We start from the raw sequence: 22,935 nt of genomic DNA, 5'->3' as shown, positions 1-22,935 counted from the left end.
AGGGGTCTTTACCTAGGTCCCCTAAATACCCTGGAATTATACATGGGAGGGAAGGGTCATTGGCCCTCATCAGAGTTTCAAGGGGTCCAGGCAGCAAGAGAAATTAAGCTGCAGATTTTACCTGCAGCTGAAAGAATCCTCAGTGATGGGAAGGGGGAGAGTAGCTGACAGGCAGCCTCAGTACTCAGAATGCCCCGGAGTGAAAGCCAGACCTCTAATCACCACTTCTAACTCTACTTCGGGGACTTGGTGTGAAAGAGGAGCCTAGGCTGGATGTGGCCCCCACAGAAAACACCCTTCTCTCCCCTCCAATTCACAGAAGACGAGAAGCACATTGATGTCATGGCAAAGTCCATTTGCACTGTTTATTTAAAAAGAACAGCCATAAGGTAAAAATGCAGATGTTTTCTTTTTTGTAGAGACAGCAGGTAAAAAAGAGAAGAAATAAATATGATGTTAGAAATTCTTTTATAAAATACAAAAAAATCCCCTGATATTTGTGAGCAATCCCAAGAACTCATAACATATAAAAAATTATGCTGAAGAACAGCTTCACCTCAGCACCTTAGAGCAGAGGTTGGAAACCAGCTAGATGGTGAGGATGGTCGTGACTTTTGGGATTTGGAAAGGCTCTGGATTTGTCCCTTGGGAATGTCAGGGGTCTACTGTAATATAATTTGCATAAAGTCAGAGTTAACAGGAATTCTTCTACTCATTAATATTACTTATAATCATTCTTTCATTCTTACAGTTAAGTAGCACAGTATTTAAGGGTAGGAAAAAAAGGCTGAAGTGGGAAGAGGAGTGAAAAGGATAGATATAGGGGGAATGTTAAGAGGACAATGTTAAGAGGAGAAAGGGGATGGGAAGGAACAGAATCTTCTATCCTTTCACTGTGTTGTGTCATCTCAGCAGCATGCCGTGCCCCCTGTTGGAGAGGGGATAGGGAGTGGTCCAGCCTGGCCTGCCTTAAACCTCACCATCATCAGAGGACAGAAGATGCAAAAGCACCCGGCAGGATCAGGCTAAGAATGAGAACAGGGAAGTTGGATGAGAAACAAAGGAGAGAGGGGCATGACGGGAAGAGGCACAGAAACAGGATTACTCAAGAAAATGGGCAGCATTAACATCGTAGGCCTCCAGGGACTATCTCCTCTGAGGACCACCAAAGAAAGAAGTATCTGTACAAATTAATACAGCAGACCACTCTGATGTGGAGTGGGAAAGAGACAAGGAAAAAGTAAAGGTTGCCAAGTAGAGGCACATTCCGGCTACAGAGAAGCGCAGAGGAAGGCGAACAGGAGAGGGACTTGTCGGGGGCAGCTGGAACCCCTGGGAGGGGCTCCCAAATGGGGATGAGAGCCGCCCCCTGCCACCCCTATGAGGTTAAGGAGTTTGCGCTGCGTGGTGGTTGTGAAGGCTTGTTGGGGCAAAGGGTCAGCAGGGGCGAGGATGCCCGGCCAGCTCTCCCCGGGTCATCTGTGAGGCACAGCTGTGGCCAGAGGTCAAGGTCAGCTCAACTATGTACTGAAAGCGGCCTTGAGTTCCCGGAAGGCTGCCTGGCGGAGCCTCCTCTTCTCTTCCGCCTGCTTCCGCTCATCTTGCTCTGCTTTTAGCTCCGCTTCAAACTTACTGGCAGAGTTCAAGGCTTGGACCTGCAGAGAAACAGCGAGGACAGACCAACAGAGTGAGAGAGGAAAGAGAAACCTGCAGAGGGAGCAGCCCATCAGACAGAATTCGCTTGTCTCCAGCCACGTGACCTGGGATCCTGGTCCTGTTGGGGGCCTGACCCCCGCCCAATACTCCCTTCCCTTGGTCTTCCAGCATTTTCTTTCTAACAGCGAGGACACCGTCACTTTATTTGCTGCTGTGTTACACATGCCCCTTCCTATCTGCTGGGGTTGGCTTTTCCACCTCAGCTTCTTTTTCAGGATACCCCTAACATCCACACCGATTGCCCACTTCTACTTTCCACCTTTAATTTCACAATAATATTCTTTAGTTCTAGGGGAAAACAAAAACCAAATGAGCTTCCTGCAGGCATTTCGAATAGGATTGCATCAATCTGCCTGTGGCAGAGGGATATCTTTATGATGTACAGTTTTCCCTGAATAACTCAGTTTTCATTCAGTACTGGTTGTTTTGGGTTTTTTTAATGTTACCGACTAAAATTTTCAGCTTTCTCTGAATCAATCCTTCCAAATTTACTTCCAAATACTGAATGTTTTTTGTTGGCATTGTGAATGGGATATGAATCCATCTTCAATAATACAGTATCAGATAAATCCATCTTATCCTCTATTCTAGGACTGATTCTTTTTTTTTTCCTCTCTGTGTGTCTCATCAATTTTGTAGAATTTGCAAACATGTTGGGCATGTACATTATTTTTAATAAAGACTGCTAAACTGCTCTCCAAACAGCTGCTCCAGTTTGCACCCCACCATCACGGAATGCAAGCGCTCATTTCCCAACCTTACCAACACTTATCATTAACCTTTTTCCTGTTTGCCAATATGACAGGCAAAAAAATTGGCACCTTCTATTATTTCCTCTTTGGTGAATTACCCATTTGTATGCTTTGCCCATTTTTCTATTCAGTTGGTTTTTTCTTTTCCTTTAATTTGCAATTCTTTACATAATTTAGGTTTAGTCCCCTATTATATACTTTTCTTCAGTTACTTTTCTCTAGTCTTTTGTTTGTCTTTTAACTTCAAGTTATCTCGGGTCATACAAATATTTAAATTTTGATGTCATCAAAAATTTCAACAGAGACTGCTCTTTCTTGACTCTGGCAAGAAGTCCAGGTTGGAGTTTACTATCTACCCAGCCTCCCCGAGCATCCATAGAACCCTACAACCAGGGTTCACACTCCCATTCTCTAGTGTGTTGGCCTCGCCCTAGTTTACTTTCTAACCCGAAAAGGATGCCTGACCGGTCTTTGCAACACACCTGTCACAGTACCTCCAACTCCCAGGACCTGCACTTCTTTTTTTTTTAGGACCTGAACTTCTGCCTGACACACTTCACCTCTCTTCTCCCAGTCTGCCAGGTGCTGCCCTTGGACCAAGGACTTTGTTCCTGCTTGCAGGCTGAGAACGTGTTTTGCTTAGAAGTTTCACAAGGACGGTGCCTGGACCCTCTGGGAGGTGAGGATTTCCAGTTTGGGCTGGGCCTTCAGTAAAGCTCAGCCCTCCTCCTCCCATCTCTTTCCCCATAGCGGTCATCCGAACAGCCGCAGCCTTTAAGGATCCTGCCACTCTCAGCAGCCCACCTCCTCCCTCATTTAGAAAACACAGAGGAATGCAGTCCGTCCACTCTGGACTCCTCACCCACCCATTTTATCCTTCCCCCTTTCCCTATGCTTCTGGAAGTGAGACCCTGGGCGCTTCATTGAACATCTCTAGGCTCAGAGGTGTACTGTCTGGTACCTGCTTGCAAGCCAGTTGTTTGATTTTCAGGAATTTTATGAGCTGGTTGTTAAATATAGCCATTGTTAGGGATTTCCCCGGTGGTCCAGTGGTTAAGGCTTTGGCTTCCAATGCAGGGGGTGCAGGTTTGATCCCTGGTTGGGGAGCTAAGATCCCACATGCCTCACAGCCAAAACACCAAAACATAACAAACAGAAGCAATATTGTAACAAATTCAGTAAAGACTTTAAAAATCGTCCACGTGAAAAAAATCTTAAGGGACTTCCCTGGTGGCACAGTGGTTAAGAATCCGCCTGCCAATGCAGGGGGGGCATGGTTTGATCCCTGGTCAGGGAAGATCCCACATGCTGCAAAGCAACTGAGCCTGTGCACCACAATTACTGAGCCTGCGCTCTGGAGCCCGTGAGCCACAACTACTGAGCCTGTGTGCCACAACTACTGAAGCCCGCGTGCCTAGAGCCCATGCTCCGCAACAAGGGAAGCCACCGCAGTGAGAACCCCGCGCACCGCAACCAAGAGTAGCCCCGGCTCACCGCAACGAGAGAAAACCCGCGCACAGCAATGAAAGACCCAACACAATCCAAAAAAGTTTATAACAAAAAAATCTTTAAAAAATATAGCTGTTGCTAAAAATTAGATTTGTATACTTTCACAATTAAATAAATTATATTGCAAACAAAAGTAATACATACTTAAAAGTCATCACTTCCTGATTATTTTACTACATTTTACTATTATTTGTGTTCTTGAGGTTACCTACGTCTGTTATACCTCTAAGGTGGAAATCCTATATGATGACATGCTACCGTGAATCTTCCCAACTCCGCGTTCAACAGCATCCTGTTGGTAGCTTGAAAGCAACCCCAGTGGGAGTATTTACATCTTGGAACAACTATGCTACAAACAAGGGTTTGATTATTGTTTCATTGACTGCCTAGACAATCTTTTCTTAAGAAAGTGATGGAAAAATATTTAAAATGTTTTTAAGTTTTAAGTTTAAACTTAAACATGTGTAGTGTTTGTAGCCTTTACATTGTGAATAGCTCCAAGATGGAGAGAATGTTCTTCCAATATTTGGAAACTATTATCAAATTCAGCGAAGATGTTCACGTCATTGATGAATGAATGAAGTTCTGATATATGTCCTTTCACCTTTTTCTTAGAAATTAATTTTAAACAAAATACCAACCAACATTCATGTTGGAATTACATTTTTTTTTTTTTTTTTGGCTGCACCACACAGCATGTGGGATGTGTTAGTTCCCCAACCAGGGATCGAGCCTCTTGTCCCTGCATTGGAAGCACAGAGTCTTAACCACTGGACCACCAGGGAAGTCCCCAGAACTACATTCTTTTGTCAGTTGCAATCATAGGCTGCCGACAGATGCAAGAATCCAGCAAAGGGGGATTCCTGCTCTGTCCAGGGGTTAGGATTCCTCCACACTTCCACTGCAGGGGGCACAGGTTAGATCCCTTATCAGGGAATTAGCCCCCGCTCACCGCAACTAGAGAGAGCAGCGCACAGCAACGAAGAACCAAAGCAGCCAAAAATAAATAAAATAAATAAATTTATTTTTAAAAAAAGAATCAATAGGCTGTATGGAATCTACAATTAAAATAGTATATATTTTATTATTTGCAAATTGTGTGCTGCATATCTTTTATATCTGCAAAATATATTTATAATAAACTTAGGCATATATATATATATATATATATATATATATATATATATATATATATATATACAGTTTGTCCAGATAGCCATTTGCTTAACATTTATCAACAAACCACTGTCTAAGTTTCAATTTCCTCATCTGCAAAGTGGGTCAGTAACACCTACCTCCAGAGTAATTGTGTGGGCATTAGATAACACATGAATCTGAAGCGCTCAGCAGAGGGTCTGGCCAATCGTCAGCGCTCACATGTTTGTCAGTCACCCCACCTGCCCGTTCCTGGCCAGGTCAGAGGAGGCTTGGGGGCCCTTGCAATTACTTTACTTGGGCTCCTCCTTCTCCACATTAAAAGTCTACCTCATCTCTTGATTCTGTGATCTCCAAGTCCTTGTCCCATCAATCACCCCTTCCTTTTTTTATCTTCATGTTTTCTTCTGCCTGGATCACTTCCCTGTGACATAAAAACACACCAACATCTATCTTCCCTAGGCTTTAAAAAGAAACCCAAAAACTCAGAAGTTCTTTCCTGATCCTAAGCTACCATCCACACTTTGTCCAGGTCCCCTCTGCCAACCTTCTAGACAGAAAAGCAGCCCTCAGGACTCCTTCCCCCCAGTTCCCACCCACCTCTTGCCCTGTTACAATCTGCCCTCCACAGTGAACCTCGTCTCTCAAAAATCTCCACTGACCCATTTGCTGGACCCAAGACCTCTGCTCTGGCCTTATCTGATTCAATCTCTTCTTGAAATTGCTCCTGGCCTCCAAAATAGCATTTTCTCCAGGGTTTCCTTGTATCTCTGGTTACTTCCTTTCCCACAGTCCAGTCACCATTACATTCTGCCCTTGGTCAATTCCCTCTAGTTCTCGGGTTTCAGCTTGTATCTCGTGAAGATAGATAGCTCCTGTGGTCTGTGTGGCTGAGTGTCCATGAAACATCCATTTCCTCCTTCTTTCTTTCTATGAGATGCTCCCCTGGCACATGGCCCAAGGGTCTAGGGGAGACTGACCTCACCCCTGGGCTCGAGGAGCAAATCCAATCAGGGTAGATGCTCCAGCCCTTGCCAGCGGTTGGTTCAGGAGTGGACAAGTGTGGAAGAGATTATTCCATGACCCTCAGTATCTAGTATGCTCATCTTCCTTAGTAGCAGAATTACAACTGGGCACATGGATCCCCAGGAAAAAAAAAGGCATTTTGTAGCCTCCCATTTAGCTGGGTGCGGCCAGGTTCTGTCCAATAGAACCTGAGCAGAAACTATTAGCAAACAAAAGGCACAAGGTCTTTCTTTTTTACTGTGTCTGCAGACAATCAATAAATATATGCCAAGTAGTGAGAAACACTAGAAAGAAAAATACCTAATCTAAAGAGGCTTGGGTAGCAGGGGCGCTAAAACAAACCCAACAGTGTACCCTTCTGATGAAGGGGCCTGAAGTCACCTCGGACTTAACAGTAAATCCCAGCTTACCACTTTTCCTCCATAAACCATTCACATTCACGGGCATGGGTCCTGTCTTGATTCTTTTAAACATCAACCCCTGGCCACACAACTCCAATAACCTCGTGACATTACACTTTCCACCTCCAATCAAGTGGTCGTAAATATGGAGAGTTCTAGGGAGTTGGGGATTCATCCTTATCTCCTCCCCAGCCCCTTTGTCATGCTCTTCATCGGACCTGCAATTCTTCTCCAGCCATCTACGGAGGCTTCCCTGAGTCCAGCCTCCCCCGGGGCAAGTCTGTCCCCATAGTGCCCACGGCTGATCCCATCAAGGCCCTGCTCTCCAAGCCTGGCTATGCACTGCATCCACCTGCAGAGCCCAGGTAGACTTGGGTGAGGTCTGGGAAGCTGGTTGGCAGATAATTCTGGTGATCAGCAGTCTGCAGAAGGCCTGACCCTCAGGGGAGCCCAGAGCCTCCTGTCCAACTGCGTCCAGTATGGACAGAGGCCAGCCTCCAGACACTCCCCCCACCCCCCGCCATGCCTTGGAGCCTTTGCTCTTGCTGTTTCCACAGCAGGAACGCCTTCCCTTTCCTGATTACAAGGTGAATCCCCATTCATCTCTGAACATCTGTAGCAAATGTCAGCTCCTTTATGGCCTTCTCCCAAACTTGGGCAATAATTCCTTCCATTCGTCATTCATGCAAACATTTCCTGAGGGCCATTATTAGTCAGGCACTGTAATTACAAACATAACACGCCTGCCTTTGAATCTGTGGGTGAGGAGGCAGACGTATAAACACAAAAAATTGTATTGTTATTCTTTTCATCTTTTCTCCTTGTTGTAAAGATAATGCACACACATTATAAAACCTTACAAAATTATAGAAAATAAGTTCCTCTGACATCATCACTATTACTAATACTTTAGTATATAATTATCCAGGTTGTACTTAACTATTTAATGAAATTGGGTTTCAAACATACTGTTTTGCCTAATTCATTCGGGAAATCTGTCCACACATAAATGCAGCTGCATCTCATTCTTTGAGAGCTGCAGGGTGTACAAATGTGTGGGTGTACCACAGTGGACTCAATTCCCTGGTACTGGAAGTTTGGGCTATTTCCAATTTTCCTCTGTTATAACAATACTGTATGAAAATCCTTGTCTATACATTTATGTGCATTTTCATGAGTATCTCTGAAGGATAAAATCCTTGAGGCAGATTTCCAGAGGTGAAGGATATGAAATGTTAACAGCTGGCCCCAAACTGCTCTCCAAAAAGTTGGGTCAATTTATACTCTTACCAAGAGCGTCCAAGAATGCCTTGAACAGATAAACTATAATACTGCTTCCATTTATCATAGAGGCACCCAGAAGAGCATGGACAGTCTCCGCCCTGAGAGTCAGGAAAAGCAGCCAAGAAAAGGCAGCTCTTTAAGGTGGGTTTGATAGAATGAGTAGAGTTCTCGTGGAAGAGGCATTTGGGTGGGACATTCCAGGCAGAGGAAACAGCAGGTGTTGAGGCCCAGTTGTGAAAAAACGTGGCAGTACTTGAAGAACTGTGCAGAGGGGTGAAGAAGGCTGGAGCTGGGATCAGAGCCAGATTATAAAAGGTTGGGAATGCCCAGATAAGACATTCCCAGAGACTCCATACAGACTTGAGCGCTCGGCATATCGTGCTACAGCAGTGTGCTGAAAACAGGGTCCTGTTAACTTTGGGTTTCAATCCCAGGCCCCTGCCCAAGGCATCTCGGGAGATCTTCAAGTGGTGATTCAGTCAATGAATAGAGAGGACTCATCCCACCATCCCTCCTCTCTACGCATCATTATCAATGAGAGTTTCTCCAGAGCTTGATTTGGTGCCTGGCATTTCTGGAACTGAGTTGAACCAATGTTACGTCATGAAGGAAGGGCCAAACCACTTTCAAGATTGGACATACGATGCTGGTGTTGAGGGTGCAGTGAGTGGACCGCCTGTCCCTGAAACTGCCGGGTGACAGCGGTAGGGGATTCAGGCAAAAGGAGGCCACCACGATTCTCAGTTTACATACTGGCAGAAAGATGACGGACTCTTGTCTCCAAGGCAACGTCACAGAGAAGTGAAGAGAGAGTGCTGCTTAGGGGCCTGAGCAGGCTGGGCTGTATCACCAAGGACACTTTGTCTCCGGGCAAACTCCTGGAATAAGCCGAAACTCCACAAGAGGCTGGCTGTCTCCTGCCTGGAGGGGAAGGGCGTCCCCACAGCTCATATCACATACAGAGTGCTCTTGGTGAGCCAGGAGCTTGCTAAACACTTCAGACACATGAATGCATTTAATCCTCATGGCAATCCCATTATCAACCCCGTTATACAGATGAGGAAACTGAGGCACAGACAGGTGACAGGTAAGTAGAGGAGGCAGAATCTGAACCCAGGTAGCCTTATCCACTGCACTCCACTGCTGTGGAGGGGGATTGTGCCCTGCGGAGAGGAAAATGACAGCACCCAGCAGGGGTAAAATCTCCATAAACGTTCAACGACTGTATGAACTCGTGAATGAATGGAAGCACCCAGAAGGGCTCCAAGACCAGGCACTGGAGATTCCTTCCCAGCTCCCAGCCATTGTCAATGATGCAAATACGTTTTCTGATTCAGGGCAAGCCACCAAGGCACCCTCCTTGGGCCCCATTATTCACTTGTTTACACACAGGTGTCTAAGATGCAAACATGCAGGTAGCTGTTCAAGTAACTCAACTGTGGTTTGGGGTAAGGAGGAATTCTTTAGGAAAGTCTGGATTCAGAGTCAATCTGGCAGCATTGCACCAGCAAACCTGTTTGAATCTGAAACCAGGATCAAATGCATTTGCCGTCTGGCAGGTTTCCTGTTTTGCTTTTAATTTTCAGGTGGCACACAAACGCGCTCTCATTTCCCTACAAGCTCACACGATTAAGCCTTGCTGTTTCACTTGTCCTGAGGGAGTTAATGAGCTGGTCTCGGGCTGGGAGCTCCTGCTGGGCAGGGTGCACAGAGGGAGGGATTGCCCCGCACAGGAAGGAGGCACCTACCTTGGCTTCAAAGAAGTCCTTGGCACCTTTGACGCCCTCCAGGGCAACATTGATCTCAGAAAGCTTCGCCAGCGCCATCAGCCCACTGTCCTCCTGTAGTTCCCCCGCTGCGGCCTTGTGGAATATGAGCAGGAACTACAGGGGAAAGTTGGTTAGGGTCAAAGTCAGCATCACCGAGAGATTCGCAACAGTCCCCTCTGGCCTGAGCTAGGGTCATTATAGCCCAGCCTATTAAAAGGGGTGTATATGTGTCCGTGTGACAAATTATTTTGTCAAAGCTGAAAACGTGGGGAATTCCCTGATGGTCCAGAGGTTAAGACTCTGCCCTTCCACTGCGGGGGGCGTGGGTTCGATCCCTGTTCAGGGAGCTAAGATCCCACATGACCCGTGCCAAAAATTAAAAAAAAGAAAGAAAGAAAGACAGAAACCAAAGCTGTCTATTTTTTCCACAAGGATGTAGGGGAATGGGCACCCTTATATCGAGTTAATGGGAATGTAACTTGAATCAAAATTTTTGGAGGGTGCTTTGGATATATTTACAAAAGATAAAATGTTTCCACCCTACCAATCATTAATTCCACTGCTGGGAATCTATCCTTTAGAACCATTTACACAATGGTTTAAGAAGCATTGTCTGTAAAAGCAAAAAATTGGCAACATCCTAGTTAACAGCCATGAAAGAAAAAATCCAGTAGACCTGTATGTACTATTTTTTAAGACTAAATAATTCAATATTTCTGACAGTTTTGAACCATTCCTATTTTCCATTTGTGTCCCATTTTGGGCATTAGACTATTTACCTTTTTTGGTGTTTTCTAAGAGATCTTTATGGAACCTTGTTCCAAATCCTTTATGTTTCAAATACATTAGTTCTGTCATTTCCCTTTCAATTTTGTTTACAGCAAAACTTTTTCAAAAATTATCGATCTTTCCTTTTCTCTCACCAATGTTATGCTTAGAAAATCCTCCCTTGCCACCAAGGTTACAGAAACAATTGCCTGTGTTTTTGTCTACTGCCTTTATGACTTTTTTAAAAGCGTAAATATTTAATCTCAAATTTATTCTGATTTGTCATGTGAAGTTGATCATTAACCTTATTGTCTTCCAAATGGTTAGCTAGTAATCCCCACATCATTTATTGAATAATCCACCCCCTTCCTCCAGATTCAAAATGTGACCTGAATGAATTTGTCTTTAAAGCCAACTTGTACTAAGACCTCTGCAAAATAAATTTTTAAATAAATAAATAGGCCAACCTGAAAGAGCTGTCCCTGCCCCTCTCCACTCCCACCTGCACGTCCTTCCATCACCCCCAAGGAAGTTTTATGGCTTTTTACTTCTCTTCTTTTTTTTTTTTTTTTTGGTTTAATTTATTTATTTTTTGTTTTATTTTATTTTTGGCTGCGTTGGGTCTTCATTGCTGTGCGTGGCCTTTCTCTAGCTGCAGGGAGCGGGGGCTACTTTTTGTTGCGGTGCGCGGGCTTCTCATGGCGGTGGTTTCTCTTGTTGCAGAGCATGGGCTCTAGGCACGCAGTCTCAGTAGTTGTGACCCGCGGGCTCTAGAGCGCAGGCTCAGTAGTTGTGGCGCACGGGCTTAGTTGCTCCGCGGCATGTGGGATCTTCCCGGACGAGGGCTCAAACCTGTGTCACCTGCATTGGCAGGCGGATTCTTAACCACCGCGCCACCAGGGAAGCCCAGTTTGCTGTTTTTTCTAAACCTACTTTGCGAATGAATGGGGCGGAGTGAGGCTCTAAGTGTTATGCAGATTGTGAAACTGAGTTTTTGGATGGTTAAGTGACTTTTCCAAGGTCACAAAGCCATAGAATGGCCAAGCCAAGGCTTCAGCTGCACCCCCTGGGTCACTCCCAAGTGCATATAGGGTGAATATGCCACCCCTGCTCTTAACCAGGTCCTGAAACCAGGTGTGTGATCTCAGTTGGAATACTGTGGGTTTTGGCCAGGTTCGAGTCTTAGCCAAAACCCAGACTGGGACTTTAACCCACGTGGCCGAGTGGTCTCAGGACTTAATGAAGCTCAGGTTCTTGATGTCTCATTGCAGAAAGAATTCAGTGAGAGACAAAGTGATAGGTAAGAAGTTTTATTTATTTAGAGAGATTTATTTAGAGAGAAACACACTCCACAGACAGAGTACGGGCCGTCTCAAAAGGCGAGAGCAGCGTTTACTTCTCTTCTTTAAAAAATTTTTGTGAATTTGTCTATCAGACATCTTCTATCCAACTTCCATAATTTACTTTTCCATCTAGAAAGAATAAAAATTGATGTATTCCAATTCATCCCAGAAAGAGGCTCCTCCAGGTTTTCAAGTGCCTAAAGTATGTGTGAAATTTCAGTTTTCAGGAGTTTTTTTCATGACCATCTCCTCTAAAGATTGTCTTCCCCAAGAGGAAGGAACATCAGCTAAAGCAGAGTGAGAGGTAAGACAGCTTCAGTGCGCTTTTTCCAAATTCCAACTTGTGTCTTTTACTGCCAACGCTCCTAATCCCTAGGGGGAAGCGTGTTTCATTAAGTGAAAGTCTCGGCTTCCACCACCAGCACCCCAAAATGCCTTGCCGGCAAGCCTTTCTTTGTAATTCTTGCTTCAGGGGTCCTAACTCCACTGTGGACATCGCCAAATACAAAGCAAGCGGTGAAGCAAGATGTTCCAGGACTTTCAGCTTCACGGAGGCCACCATGGTCAGCTTGACTCTACAGAAACGCCACGTTCACCCACCTGCAGCTTCAAACTCTCTCACTAGAGGCCGGCAGAGACTCAGTTTGCTGCAGACTATCCGAGCCAGAACACTGGCTCCAAAGAAGCCTTGGAAATCAAGCCTAATGAAGGAGGTGAGGCCCCCCAAAGAATAGGATGGGGGACAAGGGGGCAGGGGGACGGTTGTGGTCGGGCTCTCATGGAAGAGACTGAAGCAGCCAAGACTTCAGCGCTGCAAACGTGAGCCTCGGGCAGAGAGCAGTAGTAAAATACCCATCCACCCCTCAGTACCCGGCCCATCCTTAAAGCACTTAGTTACAGAAGCCACCCCCCTCCCCAGTGCTCCATACGGTAAACACAAAACAGAGAGCCCCTCCATACCAGGGAGGCAGCTTAGGAAAGATGGAGCACTGCCCCCAGCCTAGAAGCAATCCAAGTGACCTGATGGGGAGGGGGTGTCTCTTCATCTCTGAAACTCATTTTTCTCACATCTGCAGCAGAGATGGCAATGTTGGTGTTTACAGAAGGACTCAAAGTATTCCTCAAGGGTCCCGGCCACGTGTGCTCACTCTCACTCTGCCAGCTCAGCGGATGACCACCAGCAGCTCTGTCCTAACTTAGGGGTCCCCCCAGCCCCAGCCAGTTAAAGAAGAAAAAAGAAAAAAAATCCAGCTCAACCTGAAAATGTTCAGCCTTCCCTAAAGCATGCCAGACTTTCCCATTTAATGTATTACAATCACCAACCCCTGAATGACAATTTCTCCAACTGCCCAGCCTTGTTTGTCTTCCTATTTATAGTCCACAAAGACTGGTATGTTGTAGAGAATTGGAAAGTGTCCTAGCTGTGACTCTGAGCAAAGAGGGGGGAGGGAAGGAGAAGCAGAAAACAAAGAAACAGAGAGAACTAACAAAGCTAAAAAGCAGTTTCAGACACAAGCTGTCAAATGCTTCTGATAAATTTAAGGAAATTTTTTTGATTGAATTTTTTAAAAGATTTTTTTGATGTGGACCAAATTTAGTCTTTATTGAATCTGTTACAATATTGCTTCTGTTTTATGTTTTGGATTTTTTTAGCCACACGGCATGTGGGATCTTATCTCCCCGACCAGGTATCAAACCTGCACCCCTTGCACTGGAAGGTGAGTTAACCACTGGACCGCCAGGGAAGTCCCAAATTTAAGGAAATTTTAAACTTCATGGCTCTGACTGATGATGCAAACACTTCCCCACATTAGTTAGAGCTCTTAGATGGCAAGTGACAGAAACACACTTGTTGGCTTAAGTAAAAAGGAGGTATTCATTATACAAAAAGGATGTCTCAAAAACCCAAGGGTAAAATACAGTGACCTGGAAGAGGACTGGAACAGGGAGAGGCAATGTTCTCAGGACTGGAGGCAACATTCCCTCTTGAGCTCTTGTGTCTGGACCATGTGGGAGAAAATGGCTGCCCCACATTGAGTTATTCTTATGGGAAGAGCCACCTGCACGGCCAGCATGTAGTACTTCAGCCCCAGTTTCAAATTCCCAGATAGGGAACCCAACTGACCTAGTCTAGCCAGAGGTCCATCCATGGTCCAATCAACCATGAACAGGCAGGGGTGCAACCCAGTACAGCCAGGGCTGCCAGGGACCCACCCCAGAGAGGGTAAGGTGGGAGGAGAAAACAGGACCTACAGTTCTCAGTACTAACATGTAATCTAGTAAACCCCTCATCCAGCCTTTGTACAAAACTACCACACATCTGGTCTTGGAGTAATTCTCTTTGAGACAGGTGTAATGGAATTAGTAAGGACTACAAGAAAAAGAGGGGAGGATATTAAGTCCTCGCTGTCTGCCTCCAAAGGAGAATGAGGTTCTGAGTGTCTGGAATAGGATTCTAGATCCCTACAATTATGGACATAGAACTGCTAACTCTGGTCGATCCTTCTGACTTCTTCTACATGTCTGTACACGTACATAAGCCACAAATGCAAACAATTATATTTTATTTTTTAAATTAATTAATTTATTTTAATGATTACTTCTTTTTAAAAATATTTATTTATTTATTTTGGCTGCGTTGGGTCTTCGTTGCTGTGTGCAGCCTTTCTCTAGTTGCGGAGAGCGGAGGCTACTCTTTGTTACGGTGCGTGGGCTTCTCATTGTGGTGGCTTCTCTTGTTGCAGAGCCACAGACTCTAGGCACGTGGGCTTCAGTAGTTGTGGCTCGTGGGCTCTAGGGTGCAGGCTCAGTAGTTGTGGCGCACGGGCCTAGTTGCTCCGCGGCATGTGGGATCTTCCCGGACCAGGGCTCGAACCCGTGTCCCCTGCACCGACAGGTGGATTCTCAACCACCGCGCCACCAGGGAAGCCCTAAACAATTATATTTTATATACAGTTTGGAAATCTGCTTTTGTCCCTGCTTTTGACGTTGTCAACATGTGTTCTATGGTCATCAAACACTGTGCTATTGAATACATCATCATTTTTAATGGTTCCATATATGCCATCTTCTAAAATGCCCCTCGTGTGCATATATATTTTCATAATTGGAAGAGAAATGGTTTAAAAGGAAGATCGATTTCCTTGTATGTTGGGGGAAAGTAGCTTTTATTTAGATGTAACTCACTTCAGTTGAGTTAATCCAAAGAAGAAGAAAGGGAATACAAACTCACCAAGCACCTACTAAGTGCCAGGTCATGAGGACACCTGTGATGATGGTGGAGCTGTTGACTATGGTGCCTCGTGGCACATGACCTGGATCTAGCCAATCACAGTACCCTGGATGCAATGACTGGTCCAGGAGGTGGGCATGTATCGCTATTAGGGCCAATCAGAAGACTTCCCCTGAGACTGGTAGGGACTCTAGGACAAAGAAGGCCTCTATCCCCTGGGACAATGTAGCCTGGAGCTGCCAGCAGCCATCTTGTCATATGCCAGGGACAACACCCTATTTGGAAAGAAAAGATGAGGTGGACACAGAAAAAAGCACATTCAAGATACGGCAAGAGGAAGACCCTGGATTACTTGTGACTAAAGCACTTCCACTTCTTCATCTCCCAGGTATGTAAGCCAATAGTTGTTTGTTCTTTTCTTGTTTAAATTAGCTAGCATTCTCTTTCCCTCACTTGCAACCAAGAGTTCTAACTGATGGATGCATAGAAAGAGAACTTGGTTCTCGAAACAGTCCTGAGCAAAAGCTATTAACAGCCCTATTTTAAGGACAGAAAAACTGAAGCTGAAAAGTAAAATAACTTGCTCCAGTTATGCAGCTCTTTGTGGAAGATGGAGGTTGGGCTGTAAGCCTCTTTTCATTACACAAACACAGCATCGGCCCACTAGTGGCTTACAGCATGTGCAGAAACCAGCAGAGTGAAATACTAAGAGCAGGAGGTTAGACTGTGGAGTATTAATGGCAAATGCATCTATACGTCCAAATCCTGTACCTCTGGGTACAACTCCTAGAGCTGGGGCCACAGTGGGGCTCTGAACTGACAAAAGACTGAATGTGAATGTCACTGAAGGCCTGTAGGCAGGTTGAGGACCCACAACAAAACCCTTTGGAGATGTCCAAGCCTCTGATGTCCACTGTCTGGGTGAAATGGCCAAGCCAGCAGCTAACCAAAAGCTAACTGAGCATCTTGGATGCAGAGAGGGGCACATTTGGGTGGCTCCTGGGTAAAACAGGCAGAGGGATTTTGTCTTAGCTCAGTTGCTGACTTGCACAGACTTTCTAAGCACCCTCAATTTCTGTTCTCCAGAGGCCACAACTTTGCCGTGGAAGTTCTTTCCCCAACCTTGCCTCCAAAGCTTCGCCAAGGCATGATCCTTTACCTTCTATACTCCAGGGGTACCCAGATTGGAAAGAGCCAATGCCCAGCACGATGTATGAATGATACAAAGGAACCAAATGAGAGGCGAGGGAGACAGAGAGGCAGCTGGGAAGTTGAATGTGGTGAATGATGCGGGGGAGGCTGTAACCCAGGCCCAGCCCTGAGCTGGGACCTGATTTCAGGCAAGTGCTGACCCTTTTGGTCTTCTAGCTCCTTAGCCTTGAAATGAGAAGTCTGGTACCAGATTATCCTGAGGGCTATGCCCAACACAGGTTTTCGTGATCCATCTCCATATGTGCCAGTTCAGGAAAGAAAGAGATGGGAGATTCTGGAGTTGATCTGTGGGCAGTGAGAGGCAAGGCCAGCTGGGGAAGGGACTCATGGCTGCTAGGTCAGCTGCAGAGACCCCCAGGAAGAGCATCCAAAGGCCCTATCTAGCCTGGAAAGATGACCAATATTAGGCTAAAGTTCTTACTCTCAGAAACCAGGATGCCTGCACTCCACTCCTTCTGGAATAACCAAGGTTAAACACCAGGAGACAAGAACAGTCCTCTCTTCTCTCAACTCCTGAGGGCCCCCAAAGAGACATGACTGAAAATGAGACCACAGCAGCTGGGCTAATGTCCAAGCCTTCAGCCTGGATGGTGTCGCTAAAGTTATTCTAATAACAGGTCACTGACATATCTAAAAACCTTTCCGCAAGACTCAAACACACAAAACATGGAATTCCCTTCCTTGTGGAGCTGCATCCTTGCCATGGAAGAAACCCAATGGCCTTGAGATTTATTCCCCAAAATAAAAATGGCTGAGGTTTTCATCCACTGGGGGATCAGGTGACTCCATGTGCTCTTCTAGGAAGATATTTGTACGAACACAATTTCAGGGTTTCAAAGACCAAAAAAACCCATCCTTGGACCTGTTTGGAGGGGAAGGTCCATGGGCACAGAGTTAGACCCTTTGTATAATTTCTTTTTTCTTTCTTTCTTTCTTTTTTTTTTTTTACTATTTTTAAATGCTTGTTATAAAATTAACAGTTTAAATATATTTTTTAAGTATAAAATTATAAAACCACCACCACTTTGCACCCACAAACATCCACAATGACTATTTTGGTGAACATCCCTCCAGATTTCTCAGTACTTATCATTTTACCCAAATGAGGTTATTCTACCCACACTGACTTTCAATCTGCTAGCTGAGCATTTTTTCATGCCAGCACTGTGGTTCACTAGATCCTTAAATTTATTTTAAAAAGCAGAACTGTAGGTTAAATATCCAAGCAGCGCTCAAGAGAGGCCAAAGCCATTTGCACTCCAGGGGATGGTAAATCTGCAAGTCCTCTCAGGGCCACCCCCCTCCTCCAGGGGCTCAGGGCCAGCAGGACGCAGGTACCTCACGGAAGCTGAGTTTGCCATCAAAGTCCTCATCCACCTCCTTGATCATGCTCTTCAGGCCCAGGTGGGTCTGGGGGGCCCCCAGCTTCTCCATCATCAGCTTCAGCTCCATCAGGTCAATGAAGCCATCCCTTCCAGCATCATACCTGTAGGTCAAAGGCAGGGCACTGGTGAGGGATGGCCATGGCCAGGACCAAAGGACACTTGTTAATCTACCAAATGTGCAATGGTTTTGGCCTTATTTACTGAAAAGTAACTCAAAAGACTCCTGCCTTGCAGTGCCCACCCGGGTCACTGCATTGGAAGCGTCCCCCTCTCTCTCCTCCAACACCTCTGGGGCTCTGCGGGATATGATTCAAAGCGGGTCTTGTACTGCAGGAGTGTTCTCATGTCTTTCAACTCCTTAATTAGGCCATAAGTTTCTTGAGGATGAAAAACATGCTCGTCTACCTTGATTTTTCCCAGTTTGGGTCAACGAACATCAACTGAACCTCCTGATGCTGGACTATAGAATAGCTGCTGCAGGGCGCCCCACGCACCCACTCTATTATGTGGAGCAACTGACTGCTCTGGAAGCCTCCCCTTGGCCACCGGCCCCTGGGTCTCTGCCGCCCCCAGTTCCACCAACCCCTCCTCTTGTCCTCTGGTCTCCTGTCTCTGGAAACTGCTTCCCGCCCTGGTGCTGGGCTGTGAGTCAGGCCTGGCCCCAGCACTGCGGTTTCATGCTTTGCCCTCCAGCTCACAATCTAGTCTCCAGGTCTGAACGGTCACACCTGTGTGTCACAGATGAGCGGGGTGGTGGCTCTGCCCTCCTGGCCAAGTTTCGACACAGGGCCAGCACCTTTGCTGGCTGTCCCCCCACCCCCAGCCACCTGCAGGAAACGACCCCAGCCTCCCCATGGCAGGGGTCCTGGCCCGGCCCTCTACTCCCGAGTGCCTGGTCAGCCCCGTGGAGCCCTCCTCAGCCTTCTGTCCTGGTCACTCCACCACCCCCGCCCTTCTCTATACACTTGGGCTATTATGGAGCTTCCTCACAGACTTGCTGGCTCTTCTCCCGTCAAGTCCATCCCATTTTCTGCTCCCCAGAGATCACTTGTTGCTCAGGTATGAACATCATGCTTTAAGAAACAAATCCATTCATAATAGCCCAAAGGCAGAAACAACCCCGAGTGTCCACTGACAGACGAACAGATAAACAAAATGAGATATATCCATACAGTGGGATATTATATATTTACACAATAGAATATTATTCACCATTTAAAAAATGAAATTCTGGGCTTCCCTGGTGGCGCAGTGGTTGAGAGTCCGCCTGCCGATGCAGGGGACACGGGTTCGTGCCCCTATCCCGGAAGATCCCACATGCCGCGCAGCGGCTGGGCCCGCGAGCCATGGCCGTGGAGCCTGTGTGTCCGGAGCCTGTGCTCCGCAACGGGAGAGGCCACAGCAGTGAGAGGCCCGCGTACAGCAAAAAAAAAAAAAAAAAAAAAAAAAATGAAATTCTAATACATGCTACAACACGGATGAACAGTGTCACCTTTATGCTAAGGTTGAAATAAGCCAGACGCGAAAGGACAACCGCTGCAGAATTCCACTTATGTGAGGTATCTAGAATTCATAGAGACAGAAGGTAGTTACCAGGGACCAGGGGAAGCGGGGGGTGGAGGGGGTTATTATTTCACGGGTTTGAGTTTCAGTTTGGGATGAGGACAAGGTCCTGGAGATGGGCGGTGGCGAGGGTTACACAAGAATGTGAACGTACACTGCTCTCAACACTGACACGGTTAAGATGGTAAACGTAAAAATCAAATACAGGAACAAACAAACAAAACAGGCTTCCTCACTGTCTATCGCCCCCCAGCCCCAGCTCCACAAAAGAAACCACCATTGTTAGGAACCACCGTGCCAGCCGCCAAGAAATGTAGCCTGTGGGCAGCCAGAAATCTAACCCTGTGGGCTGCTGGTATTTTGAGGCCCCATGTGGTCATGCTGGAGATGAGGCCCAGTACTCCCCAGTGTGCCATGCTCCAGCCACAGTGGCCGACTCATGCCATTCCTCCCACCCAGAATGCACCTCCACCCACCCTCCTCGGTGGCCTTTTCTGTCCCCTGGAGCTGGGGAGCTGCCCCTTCCTCCTCTGACCGCTGGCAGCACCAGTCTGCCCTCTGTGCCTCAGCAGACGCCTCCTCCTTCAAGCAGGTCTGCGCTCCCGCTGGGCTCCCACTCCCTCCCTGCCTGGAAGGATCACGCTGCTGCGAGATGCTAAAGGACACAGACAACACCCCTGGAATCCTGTGGGTGAGCTCTGAGGACCCTGAAGGACAAGACGGGAGTTCCAGTGTGGTTTCCAGGAAGCGGGCAGAGTGTATGAATCACAGATGGACCAGTCCAGGATCTGGTATTATCAAGGGATGGCACTTAAAAGAGGAAGCAATGGTTGCCAGGGGTCCCCTAAAAGTGATTCGAGGATTGGCCTCATTCACTTGGTTTTTAACTTCTTTTTACAGATTTTTTTTGGTTTTTTTTTTTTTTGACCGCGCCGCACAGCATGCAGGATCTTAGTTCCCCGACCAGGGATCGAACCCGTGACCCCTGCAGTGGAAGTGTGGAGTCTTAACCCCTGGACCCCCAGACAAGTCCCCACTTCTTTTTTTTTTTTTTTTTTTTTCGGTACGCGGGCCTCTCACTGCTGTGGCCTCTCCCGCTGCGGAGCACAGGTTCCGGACACGCAGGCCCAGCTGCCATGGCTCATGGGCCCCCCACTTCTTTTTAAAATAACGGCTTTATTGAGATATAATTCACATACCATAAAATTCACTCTTTTAAACTTGCACAACTCAGTGATTTTTAGCATATTCGCAAGGTTGTGCAGCCATCATCACTATCTAACTCCTCAACATTTTCATCACCCCAAAAAGAAAGCCATGCCCTGTAGCAGTTGTTCCTCATACCCCTCTCCCCAGCCCCTAGCAACTACTAGTTTGCTTTCTGTCTCTATGGTTTTGCCTATTCTGGACACTTCATATAAATGGCATCATACGATAAGCGACCTTCTGTGTCTGGCTTCTTTCACTTAGCATAATGTTTTCAAAGTTCACCCAGCTTGTAGCACATGTCAATCAGTACTTTATTCTTTTTATTCATTGCTGAATAATATTCTATTGTATAAATAGACCATATTTTGTTTATCCATTCACCTGCTGATAGATGTTTGTGTTGTTTCCACTTATGGCTGTGATGAATAAGGCTGCTGTGAATACTCACATACAAGTTTTTGTGTGGACATTTGTTTTCATTCCCCTTGGGTATATAACCAAGAGTAGAATTGCTAGGTCATATGCTCATTTGCTTTTGAAACAGGGTTGTCAAGCTGGTCCAACAGAAAAGTGCGGTGACTGATCTATTATCTCTACCAGAGTCAGCAAGCCCCCTCTATTAGGCTCCTAGGGGAACAACAGACAGTAGTAGAGGCCCATACAATTCAGCGGCTTGCCTGTTAGGTGTAGGGCCACCTAGGAAGAGCACTGACTATCACATTTGCTGGTGACACAAAGCTGGGACAGAATCTAGGCCCAAAGGATCTCAGCAAGCTGGTGACGGCCGGAACTGGGCTCTGTGTGTGGACATGACAGAGACGGGTATTAGCCAAGCACAAGGAAGACCTTTCTGGCAAAAACAGCTAACACAAGACCTGAGGCGAGAAGAGCTCTTACAAACAGGCCGGAAGGACGGTCTCTGTTACAGGGAGTCCTAGTCAAAGTAAACAGGCTTCTTTAGTGTGGAACTTTCCAGAGCCTTCCATATGGTCACGTGTCCGAAACTTACCAGAGGGAAACAGCACCCAGACTCATCCAACCACACAGTCCTCTGTGTTCAGGGATTTTCCACTGGAGGAGGCACGTCTAAGCAATCGAGTGTTCCAAGGAAAACACTTTGGGAAGCGCTCCTCAGGCAATTCTACCTTAGGAAGGCAGCCCGTTAAACAGCCCCTATGTTCCCCTCCAGGCCGAGATTGTGAATGAATGTCCTCTGCCTGCTGCTCAGCGCACAGCGCATGTTCCTGCGAAGTTTGCAGAGGAGACTGAAGCCACGAAGGCGGATGCATTCAAGATGTGGATCTTTCCGAGCAAAGGCAGAGGTTTGGGGTCTGAACGCAGAGAAGAAAGGAAGGAAAGTGAAGGGAGGAGGAGAGCAGCTGAAAAGCTCAGGGGTAAAGAGAGGGGAGGGGGCCCCAGGAATAGGAGATGAATTGGGGCAAGATAAGAAAAGGTCAGGGAACAAGGCAGGAATTTGTCCTCACCCAGCAGGGGCAGGAACACAGCTAGCTCAGCCTCCCCAGCACAAATGGCAGTCAAGATGGGGTCATGGCAGAGAGGGGCTCGGAGATCTTATCCCTGGCATTTCTCTGGGGTTCTAACTGAGAAGAGTCAGGAAGGGTTGGAAAACTTCTTTTAGGCCCTCAAGCCAGAAACATTCTCCAGGCCTAAGAAAGAGGACAAATATGTGAGAAAGGGCCTTTGCAAAGTCTGGGTGACAGGTTAAAGGAATTCCAATTTCTTTCAACAGGCAGGAAATTTTGGTTTGACCACTTTGGTGAGTATGTGCCTGGGAGCAAAAGCACACCACCTTAGTGGGCAAATCCCAGACAGAAGAAAGGGCCAGGGGACTTCCATGGTGGCACAGTGGTTAAGAATCTGCCTGCCAACTCGGGGGACATGGGTTCGAGCCCTGGTCCAGGAAGATCCCACATGCCGTGGAGCAACTAAGCCCGTGCACCCCAACTACTGAGCCTGTGCTCTAGAGCCCGCGAGCCACAACTACTGAGCCCACGAGCCACAACTACTGAAGCCCGTGTGCCTAGAGCCCATGGTCCGCAACAAGAGAAGCCACCGCAATAAGGCCACACACGGCAACCAAGAGTAGCCCCCGGGCTTCCCTGGTGGCGCAGTGGTTAAGAATCCGCCTGCTGATGCAGGGACGTGGGGTCGAGCCCTGGTCCGGGAAGATCCCACGTGTCGCGGAGCAGCTAAGCCCGTGTGCCACAGCTGCTGAGTCTGCACTCTAGAGCCCGCGAGCCACAACTACTGAGCCCGTGCGACACAACTGCTCAGGCCCGTGCACCTAGAGCCCGTGCTCCGCGACAGGAGAGGCCACCGCAATGAAAAGCCTGCGCACGGCAAGGAAGAGTAGCCCCTGCTCGCCGCAACTAGAGAAAGCCCGCGCGCAGCAGCGAAGACCCAACACAGCCAATAAATAAATAAATAAATAAATATAAATATATATTTAAAAAATTTTAAAACGAGTAGCCTCCGCTCTCCACAACTAGAGAAAGCCCGCTCACAGCAACGAAGACCCAACGCAGCCAAAAATGAATAAATAAATTTTAAAAAGAAAAAAAAGAAAGAAAGGGCCAGGCGTCCTGCCGGG

At 46.9% G+C, this 22,935-nt stretch overlaps 1 protein-coding gene across 1 annotated transcript in view; it reads right to left on the bottom strand.

The window, feature by feature from the left end:
- Positions 1 to 342: 342 nt before the first annotated feature.
- Positions 343 to 22,935, bottom strand: part of EFHD1 (EF-hand domain family member D1) — a 40,645-nt gene continuing 18,052 nt past the window's right edge. The window contains exons 2-4 of the mRNA XM_081242167.1: positions 17,506 to 17,653; positions 9,592 to 9,726; positions 343 to 1,655 (exon numbers count right to left, since the gene is read on the bottom strand). Of these exons, the coding sequence (XP_081098293.1) occupies positions 1,521 to 1,655; positions 9,592 to 9,726; positions 17,506 to 17,653 (418 nt within the window). The 3' untranslated portion in view covers positions 343 to 1,520. The remainder of the gene's footprint in view (positions 1,656 to 9,591; positions 9,727 to 17,505; positions 17,654 to 22,935) is intronic.

Source organism: Mesoplodon bidens, assembly GCF_964165515.1.
Source record: "Mesoplodon bidens genome assembly, chromosome: 8".
In the NCBI taxonomy this organism is placed as follows: domain Eukaryota; kingdom Metazoa; phylum Chordata; class Mammalia; order Artiodactyla; family Ziphiidae; genus Mesoplodon; species Mesoplodon bidens.
Note: the sequence above shows the minus strand (reverse complement) of the source record. Positions and strands in the feature narration are given on the sequence as shown.